Consider the following 21228-nt stretch of genomic DNA (forward strand, 5'->3'; position numbering starts at 1 on the left):
GACAGAAATACAAAAGTTCAGCAGCTGTGAGAACAAAGTTGAGTGTAGTGATGGTTCACATCAACAGGACATAAAATCAGCATGTATGAGATGAACGATGCTGCTGTAGTGATGAACTTGCAGAGTTTTTTTAACTGCTATTACGTCGGCTGCACGGTGGTGCAGTGGTTAGCACTGAGGTCTCCCAGCAAGAAGATTGCTGGTTTGAGCCTTTGCTGGGGGAAACACTTAAATGGTGGCCTTTCTTATGTGGAGTTTGCTTGTTTTCCCTGGGTGGATTCTCTCTGGGTACTCTGGCCTCCCCCCACTGTCCAAAGACATGCATGTTAGGTTAATTGCTCCTATATATATATATATATATATATATATATATATATATATATATATATATATATATGTATGTATGTATGTATGTATGTATGTATGTATGTATATATATATATAGTTTCTTGATTTTATAGAAGTTCCAGCAGGTTTTACCTGAGGTCAAACCATGCAGCATTTAGAAAATCTACAGAAAAAACCTCCAAGCTGTGCACGCCACAGGCTTCAGTTAGCAAGTTTTTGTAAATGTTTGAGTTCATGACAATCAGAAAAAGGCTGCATGAGTAAGGCAACAATGAAAAGAATGAGGCAACACATCTTCTCCAGTGATTTAAGAGACTGATAAACAGTTTACAAGACAAATAATATTTAAAATTACAACGTTTAAACATGGGCATAAGGTTTTCAGGTTTGGTTTAGTTGTTAAATGAATAATTGGCATGGTGCAATAGTTTTTGATAAGGTGTCCTAGAGTTGTGTTTTTTAGAGTTTTTAAGTTGGAAGTCACTACGGACACCAATAAGATCTCAGACACACAAAGTCATATTGTCCTCGATCCCTTTTAATTGTATATCTAATCTTGTTCCCTGTATATTTGCTCTTACACCAAAAAGAGGTAAATGGTTTTATTCCTGTTCATTGTACAGTAAAGTGTACCGTACTTGTTCATATGTTAGCCAGAGACTTTAAGGTGTCTTGATTCATGAATGTCTTTTTGTGTGTGGCTATCAGAGTTGAGCTCAATCACTTAACAACATTTTGTTTTTCTTTGTTTGGCTTCAATTAAGAGTAACTGCAATTCAAATTTGCCAAAGTGAACAAGGACTGGACAGGCAGGATGATGTCCGGCTGACCACAAGCCAGCTGGCATGAATTCTTAATCTCACTCATGAATACCCATGATTAATTGATGCCATTCCAGAAGAAGGTTTACGCCATGTCCACAGGCTACTGCTTCACTCTCGTGTTTGACTGTTCTCAGACAGTGACTGGATTACAGTGGACTGATGTATCATGTGTCGAGTGTCCAGTATCTTTGCACCGTGGAAGTTTACCTTTGTTTTAGATGTCCATCTTCTTTGGTGTCTTACTTGAGTGTGTTTTCTGGAGAGTTCATTTCTTAAGCCGTCATGGTCCCCACACACTCAGTGATGATATTTGTACTTACTGTACTTTATACTTACTCTTCACTGCAAATCTGGCTCAAATAACTCTCTTGGTTCCCTTGGAAACCAGGTGCTCAGAGATCAGGAAAGATCCATTTCACACTTCAGCAGCCAGCAGAGAGACAAAGAGATGGTTAGACAAAAGGAAGTAGGAAGGAGAGAGGATTAGACGGAGTGAGTAGTGGAGGGGTAAAGGAAGCTTGACCTTAAAAGATGCTTTATTCTTATAGCCCCTTTGTCTCAAAACAAAATAGAAATTGTAACAAATAGACCGAAAGAAATTATGTTGCTTCCCCTTGTGGGATGTTATGTCCTTTTGAGCTGACAGTAGTGAAGTGGACAGGATTTATTTAGGAGTGTCTGTGAAGAGGAGAGGGAAAATGGTTGCAGTTTTCATTTATTGATGCTGCTTTTATTATTATCAGCTGTGAGCCAAGCATGCATACTCCTCACACAGCCTAACGGGAGGAAATAGCTTAATGCAGGCAGCCGGAAATGTTTCACAGGTTGAGATGCTGCCAAAGGTTAAGATTTCCCTTCATTTTATAGAAGCACTTTTGCATTAGAAGCACCCTGGAAATATCAATATGTCACTCAGCATGCTCATCATCAGTTAAATGAATTATCCATTTAGAGTTGGATTCTTTATGTCTGTGTAAGGTAATCTTGAACAGAACAGATCAATTTCTGATGCTTAATCTGCCTGATTTCAATTTTAGTTTGGAGCTTTGCATTCAGCAGCTGAGTAGGTTGGTGAAACCTTCCACATTTCACACAGAGATAAAGCATCTGTATGGATAAACCAATCAGAGCTTTGACACTTAATAACTAATAATTTGCTGAGAAAACTGCCCTTTTTAAAAAAAAACAGAGCACTACTTTTCAGACTTAGTCTTAGAAACTCCTCTTCAGCATTTTAACAGGAGAAATACTAAATGAGAGAATTCATTCATAAAAGTCTAAGATGCAACCACTGAGGCTTCTTGAAGAATATTTTGATATGAGTGATCACAGTTTTCAGGAAATTGATATAAATAGACCTCATTTACATAAACAAAACAAATTCTTACGTAATTTGAAGCCTTATTTAGCAAACACAAAACACTACAGAAAAAAGTTGTTTTCAGTGTCTGTGTTACAATTAAATTGGGTTGCAATCTAGAGTCTGATGCCAACAACACACAGAAAATTGTGATTATATAAAAAATAACTGGAGTCTGAAATTTCCTATCAACAGATTAAATGGTGAGAAGTGAGGGTGTCAGGCTTGGGTATAAAAGAAGCACTTACCAGTTTATTTTGAATTCTGTAGGATTGTCTTTGATGAGTTAATAGCAATTGTTTCTCACTACAAAATTTAAAAGAACTTTAGTATATAAACATTCACAATGTGAAATGTAAAAAAAGGTCATCGTGGTAAATTTGAATATGAAGATTAAGGTAAAAAATCATGTAGAGCATTGAAACCCCAAAGTATCACAGCATTAGGAAAATTTAATTTAATTTAATTTAATTTAATTTAATTTAATTTAATTTAATTTAATTTAATTTAATTTAATTTAATTATTTCAGACATGTCAAAATTCAGTAATGCGATTTATTGAAGAATGTCGACTTACGAGTACATTGGAAAACTATTTCCACTCAACATGGTTTACTGCTGCTTCCAGAAATCTAGAAGTTAATTATGTAAGCAGGAGGCTATGTGTTATCTTTGTGCAATGACCCAGCTGAACTCTCTGGGGAGTAGCTCATCTCAGATGGACAGAAAGACTGCAGGCATGTCTTTTGTTGTCACTGCAGCCCATGTTTCACCTTTTACGAGATTAAAAAGACCATCCAGGCAGATATCAGTGACAGGAGTTAAAGCCAGCATTTTGCTACTTTCACTGGGGTGCATTCATGTCAGTGGCATGGATGACTAACACTTGTTGAAGGTACCATCAATGCAGATGTATTTATTGAAAATTTTGAGAAACCTATACCATCAAAGTGATCTCTTTTCCCAAGAGGTCAGTCGGTGTTTTGACAGAACAAACCAGACACTCTTCTCCACAACACAAAGTAATATTCAGTCATAGGACACAGAATGTGTGTGCTTAGCTGACATGTCTGCAGTCCAACTCTCTCTCAACTACAGACTGCTGAGAAACTAAAATATTCTATTCAGCAAGAATGAACACAGTCTGAACCCAAAAATAACTGTTGCAGTTTTACAGAATCTTCTGTAAAACTGCAACAGTTATTTTTATTAGTTATTAAGCCATTATAACTTTGAGTTAAACAAAAGCAAGATGGAAACAATGGTAAAAAAATTCCCCATATCCAACTTTTGTTGCTTGTTTCTATATTCATTTGCATTTTCTTCTTATTTGTTTAAAAAGTAACATCTTGCACAAGTAAAATAAGCATAAGTAAAATAACACAAAATGTTAATATGCAAAGACTTATTATGCTGCTAATTTACATCTGTGGTCCTTTGGCAAGTCACAGACAAACTTCTACTATACATGATAACAAGGCACAGGCATAAAAAGTAAAGAGCAAACGGGTGAACTTTCTAGGAATCAAAGTCCAAACGTTGGATTGCATATTTCAGGTACAGTGTGGTAGACAGAGTAGTTTTAATAATACAAGATAAAACAAAAGCACTACAGTTCAGTTAAACCGTATTCATTTACCATTCAAACAAATAATTAAAGACAAGTCTGATGGCCACGCTGTGTGTTTTGAACCGACATGTGGCACTGCAATTATGGAGGGTGGCAGTCCTAATTATCTCACATCTACCAACATAGACAGCAGTATGAATATCGGGACCTGAAAACATTATATTGGTCTACATTTATTGATAAGTGATTATCTGGATATCACAAAGTTATTTTGTTTGTCATATTACTTGTAACCCCAAACAGAGGCTAATTTGACATCCATCTTGCATCCTGCCTCTTTTCTAAGCAGTCTCCAGCCAGAGCAAGTCAAGCTAATATTGACGCTTGTATCTTCCATGGTTTTGTTATTTTCTCTTTTTCTTTTCCTTGCCTTCTTCTGAAATCTCCTCTTGCATTTCTTTGTCTGATCAGCCATGTTGTGCATTCAAAATGCCCCCCGTGTTGATATCCAGCTGCTGGACTCTGACCAGGTGCCATAACGCAAAATGCAGCTGACACCTGTGGACAGTTGCTGGAAGAAAATGGTGAAATGTGGTTTCTCTGCCTTGGGAAGCTGCAGGGCAATCATGGCTCCAGGGATGTGCATAATGAATGTCAGTGTGTCATCAAATCAAGTCAGAAAAACAGTTTGAAGGTCAGGGAGTTATGTAATGCTGCTTTAAAACAAGTAAGAACTATTTCACAAGATATGGCATTTTTTCAATGATTGCTGTTGCAGAACATTTACACAAACAGTTTACCAAACTGTATATGATGATTACTTGTCTCGTTTATTACAGGCAAGCATAAATGCGTTTGCTCATCTTTGGGTTCAGACTGGTGCCTTGATTTTCATATTTTGAGCTTCGTAAAGTGAAATGTACTATATTTTGCATAACTTTTTGGACTATTATTCTGTAAAAAACCTTCTTGGCTTTTCCAGTACTCCTCATAAAGAAGATGCTTTAAATACCACTGACAGCTGCACTGATGGCTCGGTGGAACTGATTAGCTTGCCACAGGAAGTACATAAAGCATTAAGCACATCTTCCAAAAGTTGATGCTACATATCTCGGTATATTGACAGACCAGGTCGACTGGAGTGGTTATATTGAGACCTAAAAACAAAATAAAAAGGGCTTATGCCCAACGGTACTTGATTGTCTATTGATCAAAATTACGAAAGAGCTCTTTGACCTGTAACTCACTGATCGGATGCTTGTTTACAGAAATGCTGAACACAGAAGGGGAGATACTCGTGCTTGTTAAATCATGCTTTTCCTCTGCTTGACTTAACCTGCAGGGCCTGTGGGAGCTGTATTTAAGACATAAAGTTGGCTTTTCTGGACAAATAAAGCACATATGTTTGATTCATAATGTGTGGGCACATTTACTCGGTCAGCAGATCCACATGCCACATTTGTAGATCTCTACCTTTCCATTAGATACAGGCTGCACTGAACTGCATTCAAATCACTTCGCCTGCCTCAACTCTGAGTCATTTTCAATGCAGATATACAGAGAACAAGTAATCAGATGCAGGAACAAGGCCATTATCTGCAAGCCTGTCAAAGTAGCTGAACATTTTATTTCAGGCTTGGTCAGAGGTCTGAAGTGATTGTTGAAATCAGCATCTCTTTCCTATCAAGATCTGATAACACAGGGAGATTAATATCTTACGAATCCAGGTTTACAAGTCTGTGTAGCTCATAGTGAAAATCCCTTCCTCTGCAGCAATAAATCAGATTATTGATGTACCTGCTGTTTTTCTATGTGTACTCACTGCCTTCAGTATTGATTTGCTTTGCCATGAGACAAACTGCGCAGAGACAGTTGGTGCATAAATAAAGCAAAAACACACACACATAAAATCATTTCAAACATTTTATCGGACGTCTAATGGAAAACAACTTGCAATTTGCCAGTTCAGAGGTTCTAAGACACACAAAGCATCGTCTCTCCTCAGCAGTTTTAGCTCCGTTTCACTTTCACGTGCGCAGAGCCCTCATTAACTCGTGGACGGTTCACTGAGTTGCTCTCTAAACACTTTCACCCCGACAGGCTGGCATAGAACAGGTCTAATTGGTGACATGGTTATCAACAGCTGGACTTACATGGATAGCTTGAACCTCTACGGTTCCTCACTAACTGTGAACATCAAGATTAATCTGCAAGTTTGTGGTCTGTTTGTGCACATAGTTAGTGACCTTTAAATACATGGCTTGTGGGAGAAACCCTGACTTCTAGACTTAACCTTTTAACCCTCTGGAGGCTGTTTATTAAATCATAAAAGCAATTAAAATACAAAGATCCCCAACAGGAGGTGTTTATCCTTAGAGTTGAAAGAATTGTAGTTTTATTCTAGGATAGGTTACTATGTATAAAATGTTGGGGTTTTTTTTTTATTCTATTGCATCCTTAGAGTGAGTACTAAAGTAATTGTAAATATGGAAATGCAAAATAAGCATTATAATAAACGTGTTTCAAATGAAGGGAACTTTTGCTTCTTAAACCTTGAAAATCAGATAATGAGTACTATTCCTGAAATGCTTGCAGTGATTTTTGCTTTCTTTATGTTGAGCCTCACTACATGAAGGCTAATTGAAGATCAGATGATTAATCTACATCCTGACACCACTCGAGTGCTTCATTTTTCATCTTGAGCAACTGATTTTCTGACTTTGTGTGGGAATTTGTGTGTATCATTTCCCTATGCGCTTTGTGTGTAACATCACCCCACCCCCACCCCCACGGGCAGACAGTGTTTTTTCCCTATTTGTTTCTTCAGCTGAAAGTTTGAAATATCTGTCTGGAATGGCAGATATGGTACTTGGAATGTGTTTAAAGAGGTATAAAGATATAAAGAGGTAGGAGTGGACAGGATTCATCACACACAATGTGGAAACCAGTCCAAGTGCAGTTTTCAGGAAAGGCTACTATAATGTGGAAAAACTCGGTGCCCCCACCTTGCTTAAATTATACTTGAGTTGCAACCTGACCTCAAAAGAAAATGAAGTCAGTGGCAGGGAAGGAGAGAGAGTACTTGATGTAGGATGAATGTGACCAAATATAAAAAAAATAATCCTTGAAGAGAACCTTTTATTATAATTGACTAAGCACAGCCACACTGTGGGCTGGATTTTGGACAAATCTTTGGCCAAGTTACCCAACCAAAACCAAGACAGAGCATCTGTGGAGAGACCAAAATGTGCCAGCTGAGTGGATGTGCCAGGAAAATGAGGTAGAATAAATAGAAAGTCAGGTGTGCACAGCCTGCAGAGACAGAATGCTAAATATGGAGTTCCAGGCTCAGCTGGTCATTTATGAGTCAGGGCTGGTAACTAGCATGTCCAGGCTACCTTGCAGCTGATTCAAATGAGTCAAACGAGTATTTTCTCAGCCATTTCCCAAAGTTCACCAGCTTCTCAGTATAGTCAGTTTTTTTCTTATTTAAACAAAGAGACTTCTATTAACTTCATTCATTTTCCAAACTGCTTAGTCCAATTAAGGGTCACGGGGAAGCTGGCGCCTATCCCAGCACTCTTCGGGCGAGAGACAGGGTACACCCAGGTCGCCACTCCATCACAGGGCCAGCACAGAGAGACAAACAACCATTCACACTCATTCCTAGGGACAGTTCAAAGTAACCAATTAAGGGTTAACCTTTAATTGGAGAATTTCTATGTTCCATGGACAAGGTTAAAAAGGAGAGAGGACAGAACTTTTGCTGTGGCTTTCCCGTGTCTGTGAACCAATTACCAACTGATATCAGATGCGCCCTCTCCATTTCAGCTCTTAAGTCTCGGATAAAAACTCACCTTTACTCCCTGGCCTTCTCCACACAGTAATTACATGTCTGTCAGAGGGATTCATTTGAGGATGTTTTTCCATTTAATTGTTGTGTTTGCCTGTTGTTTTCTTTCTTTCTCTTATGGTATTTTTAACTCTGTAAAGTACTTTGGTCAGTGTGTACTGTGCTTAAATGTGCTTTATAGATAAAACTTACTTACTTTACTCACAATTAATCAAACATGCATGTATTTGGACATCAAACAAGCGATCTTCTTGCTGTGAGGCCACAGTGCTAACCACTACTCCACCATGCAGCCCACTTCTATTAACTTCTGAAAACCATCTACATTCATATTATCAAAAAACTTAAATAAAAAAAATAAATCTTAACTCATATTTCGTTAATTGATGTTAAAGGCTACACAGTATGACTGAGTGGGTAACTGATGAGAAAAACAAGCAAATGCTGCACAGGGACAAGACTGTGGTGCAACTTAAACATCAAATAGTGTTTCATTATGTGACGTGAAGCACTGAGGGAGAATTGGAGTTCATTCATCAGAAGAAAAAGTTTAGGACCCTCTCCTATAGAAGATACGAAGGGGCAGATGATGACATTTCTGAGCAGTTTAAATGCTGAAAGTAAAAAGATGCCACAAGCCTGAAACAAGAAGGAGTGAACGACAGCTCTGATTTCAAAAGGTTAACCTTTATCTACAGTTGCCCAGAAAACTGTAAGCTTCTTCTGCTTTTTAGTGGGCACAGCATGTCTAAAAGTGGATGATGGTCTGTGTTTGTGCAAGTGAATCACACAGTAACAGCACTGAAATTGTTAGCAGATCGAAATAGTCAAAAATACGTGCATCAGGGTACCGGCCATGCTTCTGAGGCCGTTTCACTGCTGCCTTTCTGCACATATGCTTTTAAAATATTTTGTATTTCCTGTGGATTTTTGCAGAAGATTCATGTCAAACTGTGCTGATTAGCCATCTACCATCTGCTTGGCTGTGTGAGAAGAGCAGCTCATTATTCTGCCCGTTGTGTCTGCTCTGGAGCTGTAGCTCCACGCCGGCTATCAGGCAAAACTACGGGGACTCTTCGTATGCAGGCAGCAGGGAGCAGCTCGATGGTGCAGCTTTTTCTGCAGAAACATTACTGAGATGATGGCATTGGAGAATGAGCTGTCCTTTGGCCAATCTCTACCACCGACTGTGACAATACAAAATGCTTGCGTCAGGTGCAATGAGTTGAATTGAATGAATGAAAAAAAAAAAAAAAAACCGCTCTTCATCCAAGGTCATCGATCCACACCATCTGTTGGGCAGATCGGCCTAAAAGAAAGAAATAATTTTCAAAAAAAATTTTTTTTTGAGCTATAGCTGCTTAAAAAAATATATTTCCCTCGGTTTGTGTCTTCAGCGTTGTCATATTTTGGTTGTTTTTCAGGACCTGGTAGGCAGTGCGCCGCCTCAGAGGAACTGGAGGGGAATAGCCATTGCTCTGCTGGTCATCCTGATCATCTGCTCCCTGATTGTCACTTCTGTTATCCTGCTGACTCCTCGTATGTATCACACAAACATTTTATCACTTAATATTGTTGCCTGCTTCAATTTACTAACCCAATGTCTTAGAAAATGCATGCTTTTATTTGCTCTCCAAGTCTAACTTCACTCCTCACACCACCTGAAGCGAGTGAATTGGATCAAAGTTTCAACCCCTCATAACAGCAACACACTTCCCCAGCTGATTAGTTACTAACTTCATGTTAGAATATGTACTTGCAGCGTTGTGTATTAAATATACTCATTTGTATTCAAAGATGAAATGTAAGTCGAAACAAAAACCTATATTTTAAAGCATTTCTTTAGAATAGTCGACAACAGGGGGCATTATGAATGTAGAACGGCAAAAAAAAACTAGATAAAAAAAAGTTTTTACCTGCAGTCTTTCACCTCAAAAAATGGATTAAAATTCACTTTAACAGAACACTTGAAATAACTATAACTCAGAATATAGTTATGCACTAAAGCTCATAAATGAACCATTTCTTACCATAAAATATAAATGTGGTTATTCAATGAATATTAAATTGCTGTGCATCCTGAATCTATGTCCCTGTTAGCAGAAATGAGTGATACAATATATACCATCTATATGCAGCTTTGTTCAAACCTCTGCACTTCCTCAGTAAACCAGATATAAAATGTAAATTTGAACCGCCCCCCCCCCCCCCCCCCCTCTGTAAAATTCCCTGATAACACAATGTTAATTTACATAATGCAAATGAACATAATCAAACAATTAAGGTAAATGAATAAATTAGGAAGGTAATGATGATTTGATAACAGAACAGCCCAATTGAGTCATATTCCTGCCTGGTTGTGAATTAAATCAAATGATTGGATTTGATATTCATTACTCTTTGTTTTTATAAAAGGAAAGACATTGCACTTTTCACTGTTTATTTATTTAATTTTAGCCATGAAGTGATGCTCCACCAAATGTCACTGGAATCTGTTATATCTATGAGACATTGGCAACAGAGATGTAACCATGGTGACAAGAGGCAAGAACATTTGCACACACCTGTTTCAGTGCACATATGTCCTACACACATACATTGGCTTTAGGCTCAGCATTACAAACATCTTTTTTAGAACTCTGCAGCATCCTGCTTTGTGGCAGCAAGGCAGCGATTTTAATCTGATAACCTTTTTTCAGCAGAGTATGCTTTTACAGATAACGCTGTGTCTTTGGATAGCGATTGCTTGCCAGTTTTACACAGAGGCGAGGTCATCGCCTCACTGCTTAATGGGCCTTTTAATGTGTGATGCCATTCAGGTCTGTTTAATGGAAATTATTATGCAGTAATAGCTTCATCCATTTGTCAAATCAGCACAGCATCACAGATACAATTTGCCTCACTGCTGTGTCTTGCCAGACAACAGAAATGTTCTGATTCTTAAAGATGATAAACTCTCCACTATGTATAAGAGAGTATTTACATTTATACAACAGGATTCCTGCCAAAGATCAGTCAGATTGGCGATTGCACATTGCCACCTTTGTGACAACTTACTGTTTCCACGGTAGATCTGTAGCAGAAAAACAAGGCTTCAGTCATTTGTCATGTTTTTATCCTTACATCCAAACTCTCAGTCATCCGCTCCACCTGCAGCTCAGCTGCCAGCTTCCCTTCTTGTTATGAGTTCTGGGTAAAGAAGAAGCCGCCAGCCTTCTGCTGAAAATCAGCAGGCAGATGCAAACCGATGCTCTTAGTCTAATGGAGCAACATCAGGGGCTCCTAACCTGTTAGTACTTTGTTCTAATTTACTCAGCCCATTTCAAGGAATAAATGTTGGATTTACATCAGTATCTCTGGAGATAAGAAGAGCAGTGGGATATGGTGAGATGGTAAAAAAAAAAAAAAAAATCTACAAGCGACTTGCTTTCCAAGGGTTTGCTTTAAAATGACTAAGTTTGCCTGAAATGCTAATGAGTTTATCTCAAAAGTCACCAGGATATTTCTAAATATATACACAGGTTTCTGTATGTCATACTTAATGTATGCATGTTTATTTAACTTGGTTTTTCACTTGACAGGAGAAGATGACAGCCTTGCCCTTAAGAAGAAAGTAACTATAGAAGATGTCTTTGGTCCAGACCTCCACATCCATGACCCAGATGCTAAATGGCTCAGCAGTGAGTGACCAGTTTGCTTTGACATTTTAAATATTAATCCTTTGTCAAAACACAAGACATATCTGGAGTGCAGATATGACAGTTTGACATTTTTGTTCACGATTCAGAAGACTCCATATGCATATCATAGAAGTGTCCAGCCCACTAGCACTACGAAAAAGATGGTTAAAAAAAGAAGCAACTGAATAACACATGAATAAAATATCTGAATATTTCTTTAGAAAGCATTAGCAGGTAGCCTTGAAGACATTAGCCAATCAACCTGGATGAGTAACTGAAATTAGGTAGCCAAATGTGGCAAGTGCGTAAGGGTGTTTACAGTATACTTTTGTGTATTTTTCACCTACAAGTTGCAAATGTCAAATGAGATCTGAGGCAGCTTTGTGTGTGAAACCACACAGATGGGATAGATATTCACTTTGTTTGCAATTTACATCAAATCACTGAACAAACAAAGCCTGAGAAGCTATGGGAAAAGCTTCTTTTTGCAGCCACCTGTGGTTTACATTATTAAGATAAAGCAGAAATAATAGATCTTGTTACAGAACTGCAAAAGTGTTCCTTTCAATAGCAACCAGATGCAACACATTGTAATATAAATACACATAAGGTCATAAGAACAGTGGTTTTTCTCTCCATGGCAAACAAAAACAGCCTTTCAGCTATTGTGTACCATATTTACAATAAGACAATCTAAACTGAACAGATGTTTAATACGGGGATTCTACTGTGGCCTTTCTAACCTTTGAAGTGAAGGGAGACGGGAGATGCCACCTGAGCTCCCACATGTTGGATTGGGGATCTTGGCACCCCCTGGTGTTCAGAAGGAAAACATCTTCACATGGTTCCAGGCTGAAAGAATTAAAAACAATGATTATTTTGTGATAAAATTTCTCCTTTTGAATCAGATTTTTTTTTTTTAATGAAATTCAATTTTTCTTATATAAAAGCTAAAAGATGGAGGTGATTCTGTGGCTTCGCTGGTAGAGCATGCATCCGTGTACAGATTCTTGACCTTGATGGGATACAAAGTGTACAATTCAGACTTAGTTTCATTAGCTTCATGTCGCTCTCAATTTCCACTCAATACTCCTCTGCATCTATATCAATGTAGCAGACTAAAAAAAAAAAGGAAGTAAGAAAGGAAAGACAGAAAAAAGGAGTTTTAAGAAATAAAATAGCGTTGGGATCAGTGAATGAAAGCTGATTTAAAAGGACTTGTTAAGATCTTGGGTAGATTTGACGACAGGAAAGGTTAGTTAAGGTCTCTGAATGTACAGAGTTGGAGATTCTTTAGAAGATCTGAGCAAGTAAAAGCTTCTGGAAAAAAAGGTTTATGACAGAGCTGTCAAAACAAATAAAAATAAACTGTTTAAATAAAAAATATGCCTACACCTTCCTTGATCAGAATGAAAAGAAGCCTTTACAATTTCTTGCTCTTTTATTTTAAAAAAATCTGGATTTTAGTTTTTAATCATGTCAACAGTAAACATTAGAAATCTGTGAAAATTATATATAAAGAATACTTGAGCAAAGTGTTAAATAATGTAAAAAAAGTTATTAAATTAGATAAAACTGTGTTGATCTGACTGCAGCCGTCATCAGGCATGTAGTGCACAGAGCTGTTACAAGCTTACGTTTGTCATGTTTTGTTGGCAGATTGCTCCTCTAATTACTTAAATTATCAGCTCAACAATATATAATTAGTTGCATTTTCATGCATCTGTGCCCTTCATTTACAGTTCTGAGACAAAAAAAAAGCCTTTAACACCTGATGAAACTCCAGCAGTCTATTGCGTGACATTGTACTTGTCAGTTAAGTTAATGCTTTGCAATCAACTTCTATTCAGAGCTAATGACCTTCTGATAAGAAACCCAACGGGACAACCACACACTTAAGCAGTTCTCATCAATATTTTGTGGGCTTCATTCACAGCAATGTGTAATTGATCCATGTTGCGCTTTGATCACATCTTGCCTCATAGTCTTTGGACTCACCTTTGAGTTTCTCACACAGACTCAGATCCAAAGATGAATGATTCAACCTTCCCATTGATCTTTCACAGATAGAATAGCTGGCATCTGTCTGACATTTATTCTTTCCATTGCCATGACAGAATATACAACGCTTATATATTCCCCACTTTATTTCTTTTGTTGTACTGTCTTTCTCCAATAACTTGATGCTGTGGTGTATTGGGAGATTTTTTATGCTGGAAAACTCCCACCTTCCCACTATGCTTCACAGCCTTCGCCATGCAGTTCATATTGTTGTCTCATTAAGTTTGTTGCCAAACATTATGAAGGCCATAAGTTATTCCCCTCAGTTAGGCCACTCTGTGGAGCCAAAGAGAAAGTACTACAGGTCATCACAGAGCTTCACTCTGTACACCTGAAAAACGACCAACCAGGCCAGAAATCTGGGTATAGAGATGAACTCAGATTTAAATTCTGAAAAACACATCAAAGGAATGACAAAATCAGCTTATTATCACCTTAAGAATATATCAAGGATAAAAAATCTGATGTCACAACAGGACCTGGAAAAACTAGTCCATGCTTTCATCTGATTACTGTGAGTGTTTTTACGGGTCTTCCTAAAAAATCTGTTAGACACCTGCAGCTGATTCAGAACTCTGCTGCTCGAGTCCTCACTAAAGCCAAGAAAGTGGACCACACCAGTCCAGTTCTGATGTCTTTCCACTGGCTACCTGTCCGTCAGAGGATAGACTTTAAAACTTTGTTACTGGTCTATAAAGCTCTGAGTGGTTTTGACCAAAGTCTATGAGTAGTTTTTATTCAAAGCTGTTTTGAGTATTTTTATGTCCAAATCTACACATTTGCCTTGCCTTATTTTTAAGCTGTATTAGATGCAACAGTCTTCTTGTCTGAATGTCACTTTAAGCATCGCCCCCCCCACCACCACCTAAACATCAATTTTTCACAAATAAACCAAACGCCATGTCAGCAGTTCTTATCTGTCCAATTTTTAGTATAAACATGTCTTGATTACAAATGATGGCAGTGTTTGTTTTCCAAAGATGACTAATACGCTTTCTTTTGACGTTTCCTAACTACCTTTAAGACAACACATTTATCATTAGTTCAGTGCTATGGTGCCCTCTTGTGTCTTTCTTCTTCTGGTAATTCTTTGCCACTTGGAGTTAAAACAACCTAAAGAAAAAAAAGATTTTTAATGCATGTTGTTAGTGAAAGAGTGTAGCCGCTTTTTTTTTTTGCTTACTATTGACTAAAATAATCAATAGGGAATAATAAAGTACATCAGATGTAGACTCGTTGCATTCAGGTTTAACTTGTTTTAAGAGGAGGGTTTAACAGAATGGCAGTGAGACACATAAAAACAACTCAAACAACGCTTCATTTTAGATAAAAGGGGACAGTCAGTGGGGCAGCAGAAACCATGAGCACTGAAGATCTTGTAGAAATCATCAGCAGAAACGGGAAAGCTACAAGGCATGAGTATGATTGTAAGACTTTAGACCACGCGGGTGCCCACATAATGAAAGAATTTGTAAACCAAAGGAGTGAAGATTAACTGAACACAGTTGTGGAGTAATAAACTAACTTAATAGAGACTTGAGAGATCAACTAACAAAGCAAAACTTAGTGTACAGGAACAGATTATTGCACTACAGTGTACACAGTACTGCAGCATCATCAGTCATTTATCCGCAGTTAAATATTGAAAGATATAAAGAAATCTTAGATTAAATTGGAGTTTGGTGGGTTAATGAAAGCTTTAATTTCCCAAAGTCCTTAAAGTGAGTCTATATGTGAAAAAATAAAAGGATGCAAGCAGATAGAAATCCTTGGACAACGTAATAAAATTTTTACCTCACATGTAGTGTTTTTAGGTGTCAGTTTCAGGAAGGTCATTTCATAATCAGTGAAGACTTTAGATAAACTTTTTGAGTTTGTAAATTAAAGACAGTCTGAAATATGTTTAGGCTTACTTTACACTGAAGTAGCAAGTTTAATCATGATTTGAGTAATGTTGGTGATAATGCTGTTCTTTTATTTTATTGTGCTCTCAAATCCAGTTTTATTTTAGTCCATCTTATTGAAGAAAGAGAGAAAGGAAGAAATACTGCATATTGGATCATACCTTTTAACACTGATGGTTGCTTCTCTTTCATCATTCACAGACAATGAACTGCTGTTTCGATCGAGGGACGGGGACGTTATCATGCTTAATGTTGACTCGAAGGAGCGCAAGGTTATCGTGCCCAGCCAGCTGTTTGTGAGTCCAGTTTGCCTCACGAGTCCTGCTACTGTTCTTGGGTTAAATGTTTTGTTTGTCTGTTTATTTATTCATTTATTTTTTTCTGTTTTGTGTTTGTTATTATCCAGGACAGAACGAGAGCTGCCAAATATCAAGTGTCCCCAGACATGCAACATGTACTATTTGCCTTCGATGTAAAGCCGGTAAGAATATCTGTTTGCTATCTCCTGCAACATCTATATTTTCAGACTTTGTCCCTGTGTGACTGATGCTTTTTCTTCCACAGATCTACCAACACTCCTACTTGGCCAAGTACATCATTTACAGCCTGGTGACACAGTAAGAGCCACCTCCATTGTGTTTTCTGTCTGTCTCCTTCCTCTCAAAGACCCTCGGCTGGACTGTATGCCCTCTCCCTGACCTTACGTTTTTCTATTCAGTGATGTCAGTCACATTTCCCTGCTCTCGCTTCTTCCTTGTGGGATCACCTTTCAGTTCAGTTTAGTGTGGTGTGCTGCATCCTGCATGAGCTGTTTTTAGTCCTTCAGTGCCTGCTTATTTCACCACTGCTCTGTATTTATAGTCTATCGTTTAAAAAAAAAAAGGATGCTGGTGATTGATGAAGGCTACAACATCACTACAAGTCAAAAATAAAAATAAAAAAACATGACATCTTACATCTATGAATGTAGCTTTGTACTCAAAGAGAAAACATGCATTGTTCAGGTGGTGAACCTACTAGCAAATACTGTTTGGTAATATGATCTCCCCACAGGGAAACGTGGTCTTTAAACCCCCCCGAGGTGCACGAAGCTGCGCTGCAGTTTGCAGGATGGGGACCCCAAGGCCAGCAGCTGGTAAGCAGAATGTACTGCTGAGATTACAGACGGTAAATTTGACTCTGGGGGAGATAAACCAGAATCGGACACATTAGTGATTTATAGTTTGTCAAGTAGGACAGCCAACAGTTGCGGTAATAAGAGTCTTACTTACTCTGTAATGACAGCATGTCAGGTTTCAGCAGGACCTCTGTTTGCTCTGACCTCCATCAATGTCAGCCAGAATTATTTTCACTTTGTGACAACTCCTGAATCGGTGAGAGCCACGGTGGCAGATGGCATCTGAGGTTCAGCCTCTGGCTTGGGCTGCTGCAGAGGATACAGGCATTTAACACATGGCATTAAAGCATTGATGCATATGTGAAATTTGCCAAACTATCTCTGTGGGTTTCTGTGTGGGTAATTAGAAAATGAGAACAGTTGTCTTTGAAGGGTTGAATTTGATAGTTTTAGGTATCGTTTTCCTAACATACTAATAATCTATGAAAATGCACCACAAGTAAGCATACCATCTGCTGCAGACATTAGTAAAATTATACAAAATTTGCTCCAACTATCGATATAAACAAATATATCTTCTAGGGTAAAAGGATGTTATACTGCTGCATAAATGTGTGTTGTATTTTATTGTGAGTTAAGATTAAAACATTATAGTTAATTTATTGACTAGTTTTTAACTTGTGATACAAGATCTTCATAAGAAAGATCTTCGTAAAAATAGTTTTCAGGATTTCTTGTTTGCAACTTTGTTGAAATATAAGCATGCTTATTAAGGCTTATTACTAAAGTATTATGCAAACTTGTAGTTTTTCATTGACAACAAATTTCTGTCTGTAACAATCCTTTGTTGTTGTTTTTTTTTATCATGTTAGCAAACACACTGCAGATTAAGTTGTGTGTTGTTTTTCTGTGCCATAAGGGTTCCCTCTTGTCCAGAACCCATTAAAACTTTAGTAAACCACAGGGCTAAGTGGTAAAACTTTATAAACATATTAGGAAAAGCAGAAAACAGCAAGTAAGCTGACAGCCAGCTTTGATAGCTTGTTTAGCCCACGGTGAGACAAGAAGACAAAAACACAATAGTACTATTTAGTGGCACTGCAGCCCACCTCCTTTATATCATACAGGGAAAACCAGCACTGAGTTGTATCACTATTTCCACCTGTCTGTTTTTTAAAAGAAAAAAAACACCTTATCATTCCACCTTATTGTTTTATTGTCATTTTTTAAGCAAAATAGATATTGTGACCTGTTTTTACAGTTTTATTTTTCTGAATTAATGTACAGATTTGGAGATAAGTGCCATGTCCTGGATGGCAAACTTGTACAATGTTGTTTCAGAAAAAGCAATGAACTAAACTATCCATCCATCTAAACTAACCATCAATGAGCTTCAAAGCGCCATTGATTATTTTTTATGAGAGTCTCTGATTTATTCCATTTTGTTTCCTTGTTGGTTTGAAATTAGCTTCTGTTTAGACGGAGCTGCTCAGACAACAGACGGCACAGTGTTTCCTCAGCTACCTCCTCAAAGATTTTCCGTCTGCTATAATTGCACTCATCGTATAATTTGTTTAGATTACAGATGCATTTATGTGGGAAAATATTAACATTTCAAGTGTACGATGTAGCGCTGTCTGCCAAGGGAAGACTGCACAGGAATTTGCATATGGTAATGATGAACCTGATTGTTCCTTTCTGTAGCTGTAGCCCTGCATTTGATTAAATGAGCCTTGGAGGCTGTGCAGGATAAAATGAGACAAGCTCTGGTCTTATGTTTCTGTCTGATCCGGAGATGTTGGCTGAGTTCTCTTTTTTGTGAATGTAATAATTTCCCACTAAGTTTATCAAAACTGGAACAATTTATCATCAAGCATTTCATCAGAGTGGAAAAATAGGGTGTGCGTGTATGTGTGTGCAGTGAATGTCAAGTGTACAGTGAGAAGAGCAGAGTGATAAATCCTGCAGCGCTACCCTCATTAAACTATGAGCAATTACTCTAGCATGACAGTGCAATCAGCAAGGCTAGGTCAACACCAACACACAGACACACACAGCCATTAGCCTTTAGAAGAGGTAATATTGACACATATGACAGGGTGGGTTACTAAAGAAAAAAAATTAAACCAATGGAAGTAATGTCTGAGAAAACTGGATGTTTCACAACTGCATTCATAGATAGGCAAGCATCATTGAGAAACCCTGCTATCAGAGCCTCACAGGTATCTTTGATCTTGCCGTTCTCATCTTTGCACCTTTTAAAATTACTTTTTGTCCCGGCTTCTTTCTGTATTCTTTTTTCTTACTTGTTCCCCAGAAAATTCTTACGGAGACCGTAATAAATCGAGAGTGGTATAAGAAAGGCTTATAAGCAAATACTGGAAAGCATCTGTTGCTGACAAAAAGCTTCTTTCAGTGATGGACGCTCGCGCAAACTGTACATATTATTTAATCATTCGGTGTTAATATTGCAAAACTGAATCAATGTTTTGAGCTCAGTTACAACTTTAGCAAAGTTTAAATTTCACCCTTTCAAAGCTGAGTCAGTGTTGCATTGATCAGTTTTCTCTGGATCTCGGCTTGTAAGCATTTTCTTTTCTGCTAGTGTTAATGATTTAGATTTCACTGATGAGTTTTAGTAGCAGTCCTTTACATCAGTACGGTCAGAAACCAATTAGTCCCACATTCATGTCTCAGGTGTAATGGTAAAAACACTGGACAGTGGACATCTTCCAATAGTCTGTCAAAATTTGTTTGAGCAAAGTAGCCACTGACTTAAATGAACTGTATTATCTGATTTGAAGACCTCCGTCATTTGCCTAACTTGTAGTTTATAGCAAGGAAAAAACAGATGTTTGCTTTTAATAGCAGCTAATAGTGTTTTCTGCATTTATTTGTCATAAATAACAATATTGTTAACACAATATGCATTGTCTTATACATTGTCAACACAATGTATTAAAGTGCTCCAAATCGCAATCTGTGCATCTCAGCATTAGGACTGTGTTTAGGATAGAATAAAATGTGAGATTCGCTGTAAAATCTATGTGTTCTCCCAGCAATGCAGTGATACATAACCATGGCAAAACTATTGATGGTTTCTGCTTTTCTTTTTTTCAGATCTTCATATTTGAAAACAATATTTACTACAGAACTACAGTAGAAAGTCGATCAATCCGCCTGGTTTCCACCGGTAAAGAGGGTGTTATCTTCAATGGCCTTGCCGACTGGCTGTATGAGGGTAAGATGACTTTAACAACACATCCTGGGATGGGGGTGGCCAACTCTGATCCTCGAGAGTCGTAGTCCTGTTCGGAGTTTCCCTGCATCAACACACCGGACACACATCAGCCTTAATTTGTGAATTGTGCAGAGTTTGACATCAAATGCTGCACAAGTCTGCTAGTTATTGACGGTTTTAAGTCAGATGTGTCGCAGCAGGAAAACTCCTAACACTTGCAGGACTGTGGCTGTTGAGGACCAGACTTGGCCATCTCCTGCTATACGGTGGCAGTTTGTGATTGTTTTAACGGGTGAAAAAGTCCATCTATCGATCATGCAGTCATAAATGACAGATTGTCACACTTAATTTAGTTTCAAACTTTGTTTTCACTTGCTTTTGTTTAGATTTTGGGGATTAAAGCCTCCTTTGTTGGAGAAAAGGGACCATATTTTAACCTCTACAGGCGACAAGTCCCAGTACGAGATGGTGGTGCAGGAACTATATACGCACTGGCAACCTGAATGTTTTAGAAATGTTGTGCAACATTTACTCTGAACTTTCTGTGAAATTTTATAACCTCAACTCCCCCAATAAAATATCCAAAACATCCGTGGGCGAGACAATGTATGAATTTGTCAACAGGTAGTGTTGAGTGTTTGATGTTGCTGTGCACAAGTGTGTGTGTGTGTGCCGGTGAGATTTAGTCCTCACTGCTGACCTGTATGCTGCTTTCTGTTCATCACACACAGGTACATGTAGTGCTCTCATCATTGCAGTAAATGCCCTCATCTTCTATTCTCAAAAGATTCCCACAGCCTAATTTCTGCATCACATGTTGCCTCCTGTGGGTTCCAGCCAGCCATTTATCTGCATCTACTTTACATTTCCATCCAGTGGGGTAAATCTCTAGCAGAAAGTCCTCCACTGTGATGCGCTTATATGAGTGGTAACTGCATGAAAAGACCAGAGCAAAATGTCCAGACTTTCTCATGACTTTTTATTTGCCTTGAGACTGAGCTGTTAGCACCAAAACATGATGCCACTTTTGTTCCAACCAAACTCGGGGAACTGAATGAAACCGTGCTGGAGCGAGAGTACTCAGTGAGCATCCAATTTCCACAACAGCTGTCTATTTATAAGTCAGTATAAAATCCTCCTTTCCCTTTGGCTTTCAACATGATCTTGAATAGTTAAAAGGATTTTCTCATCTTCAAACATAATGCGATTAATGAGGTTGAACATTGATGTTGGGTGCCATTGGTATAAAGTATAATAGGGAGCCATATTT

General features: G+C 38.0%; 1 protein-coding gene across 1 annotated transcript in view; it reads left to right on the plus strand.

The window, feature by feature from the left end:
- Positions 1 to 21228, plus strand: part of LOC306758903 (A-type potassium channel modulatory protein DPP6-like) — a gene marked incomplete at both ends in the record, with an annotated part of 82260 nt that overhangs the window by 48996 nt on the left and 12036 nt on the right. Inside the window, 7 exons of the mRNA XM_079244329.1 lie at positions 9380 to 9494; positions 11537 to 11635; positions 15802 to 15896; positions 16007 to 16081; positions 16165 to 16217; positions 16654 to 16735; positions 19838 to 19958. Coding sequence (XP_079100455.1) covers positions 9380 to 9494; positions 11537 to 11635; positions 15802 to 15896; positions 16007 to 16081; positions 16165 to 16217; positions 16654 to 16735; positions 19838 to 19958 — 640 coding nt within the window. The remainder of the gene's footprint in view (positions 1 to 9379; positions 9495 to 11536; positions 11636 to 15801; positions 15897 to 16006; positions 16082 to 16164; positions 16218 to 16653; positions 16736 to 19837; positions 19959 to 21228) is intronic.

Source organism: Telmatherina bonti, assembly GCF_933228915.1.
Source record: "Telmatherina bonti genome assembly, chromosome: 7".
In the NCBI taxonomy this organism is placed as follows: Eukaryota; Metazoa; Chordata; class Actinopteri; order Atheriniformes; family Telmatherinidae; genus Telmatherina; species Telmatherina bonti.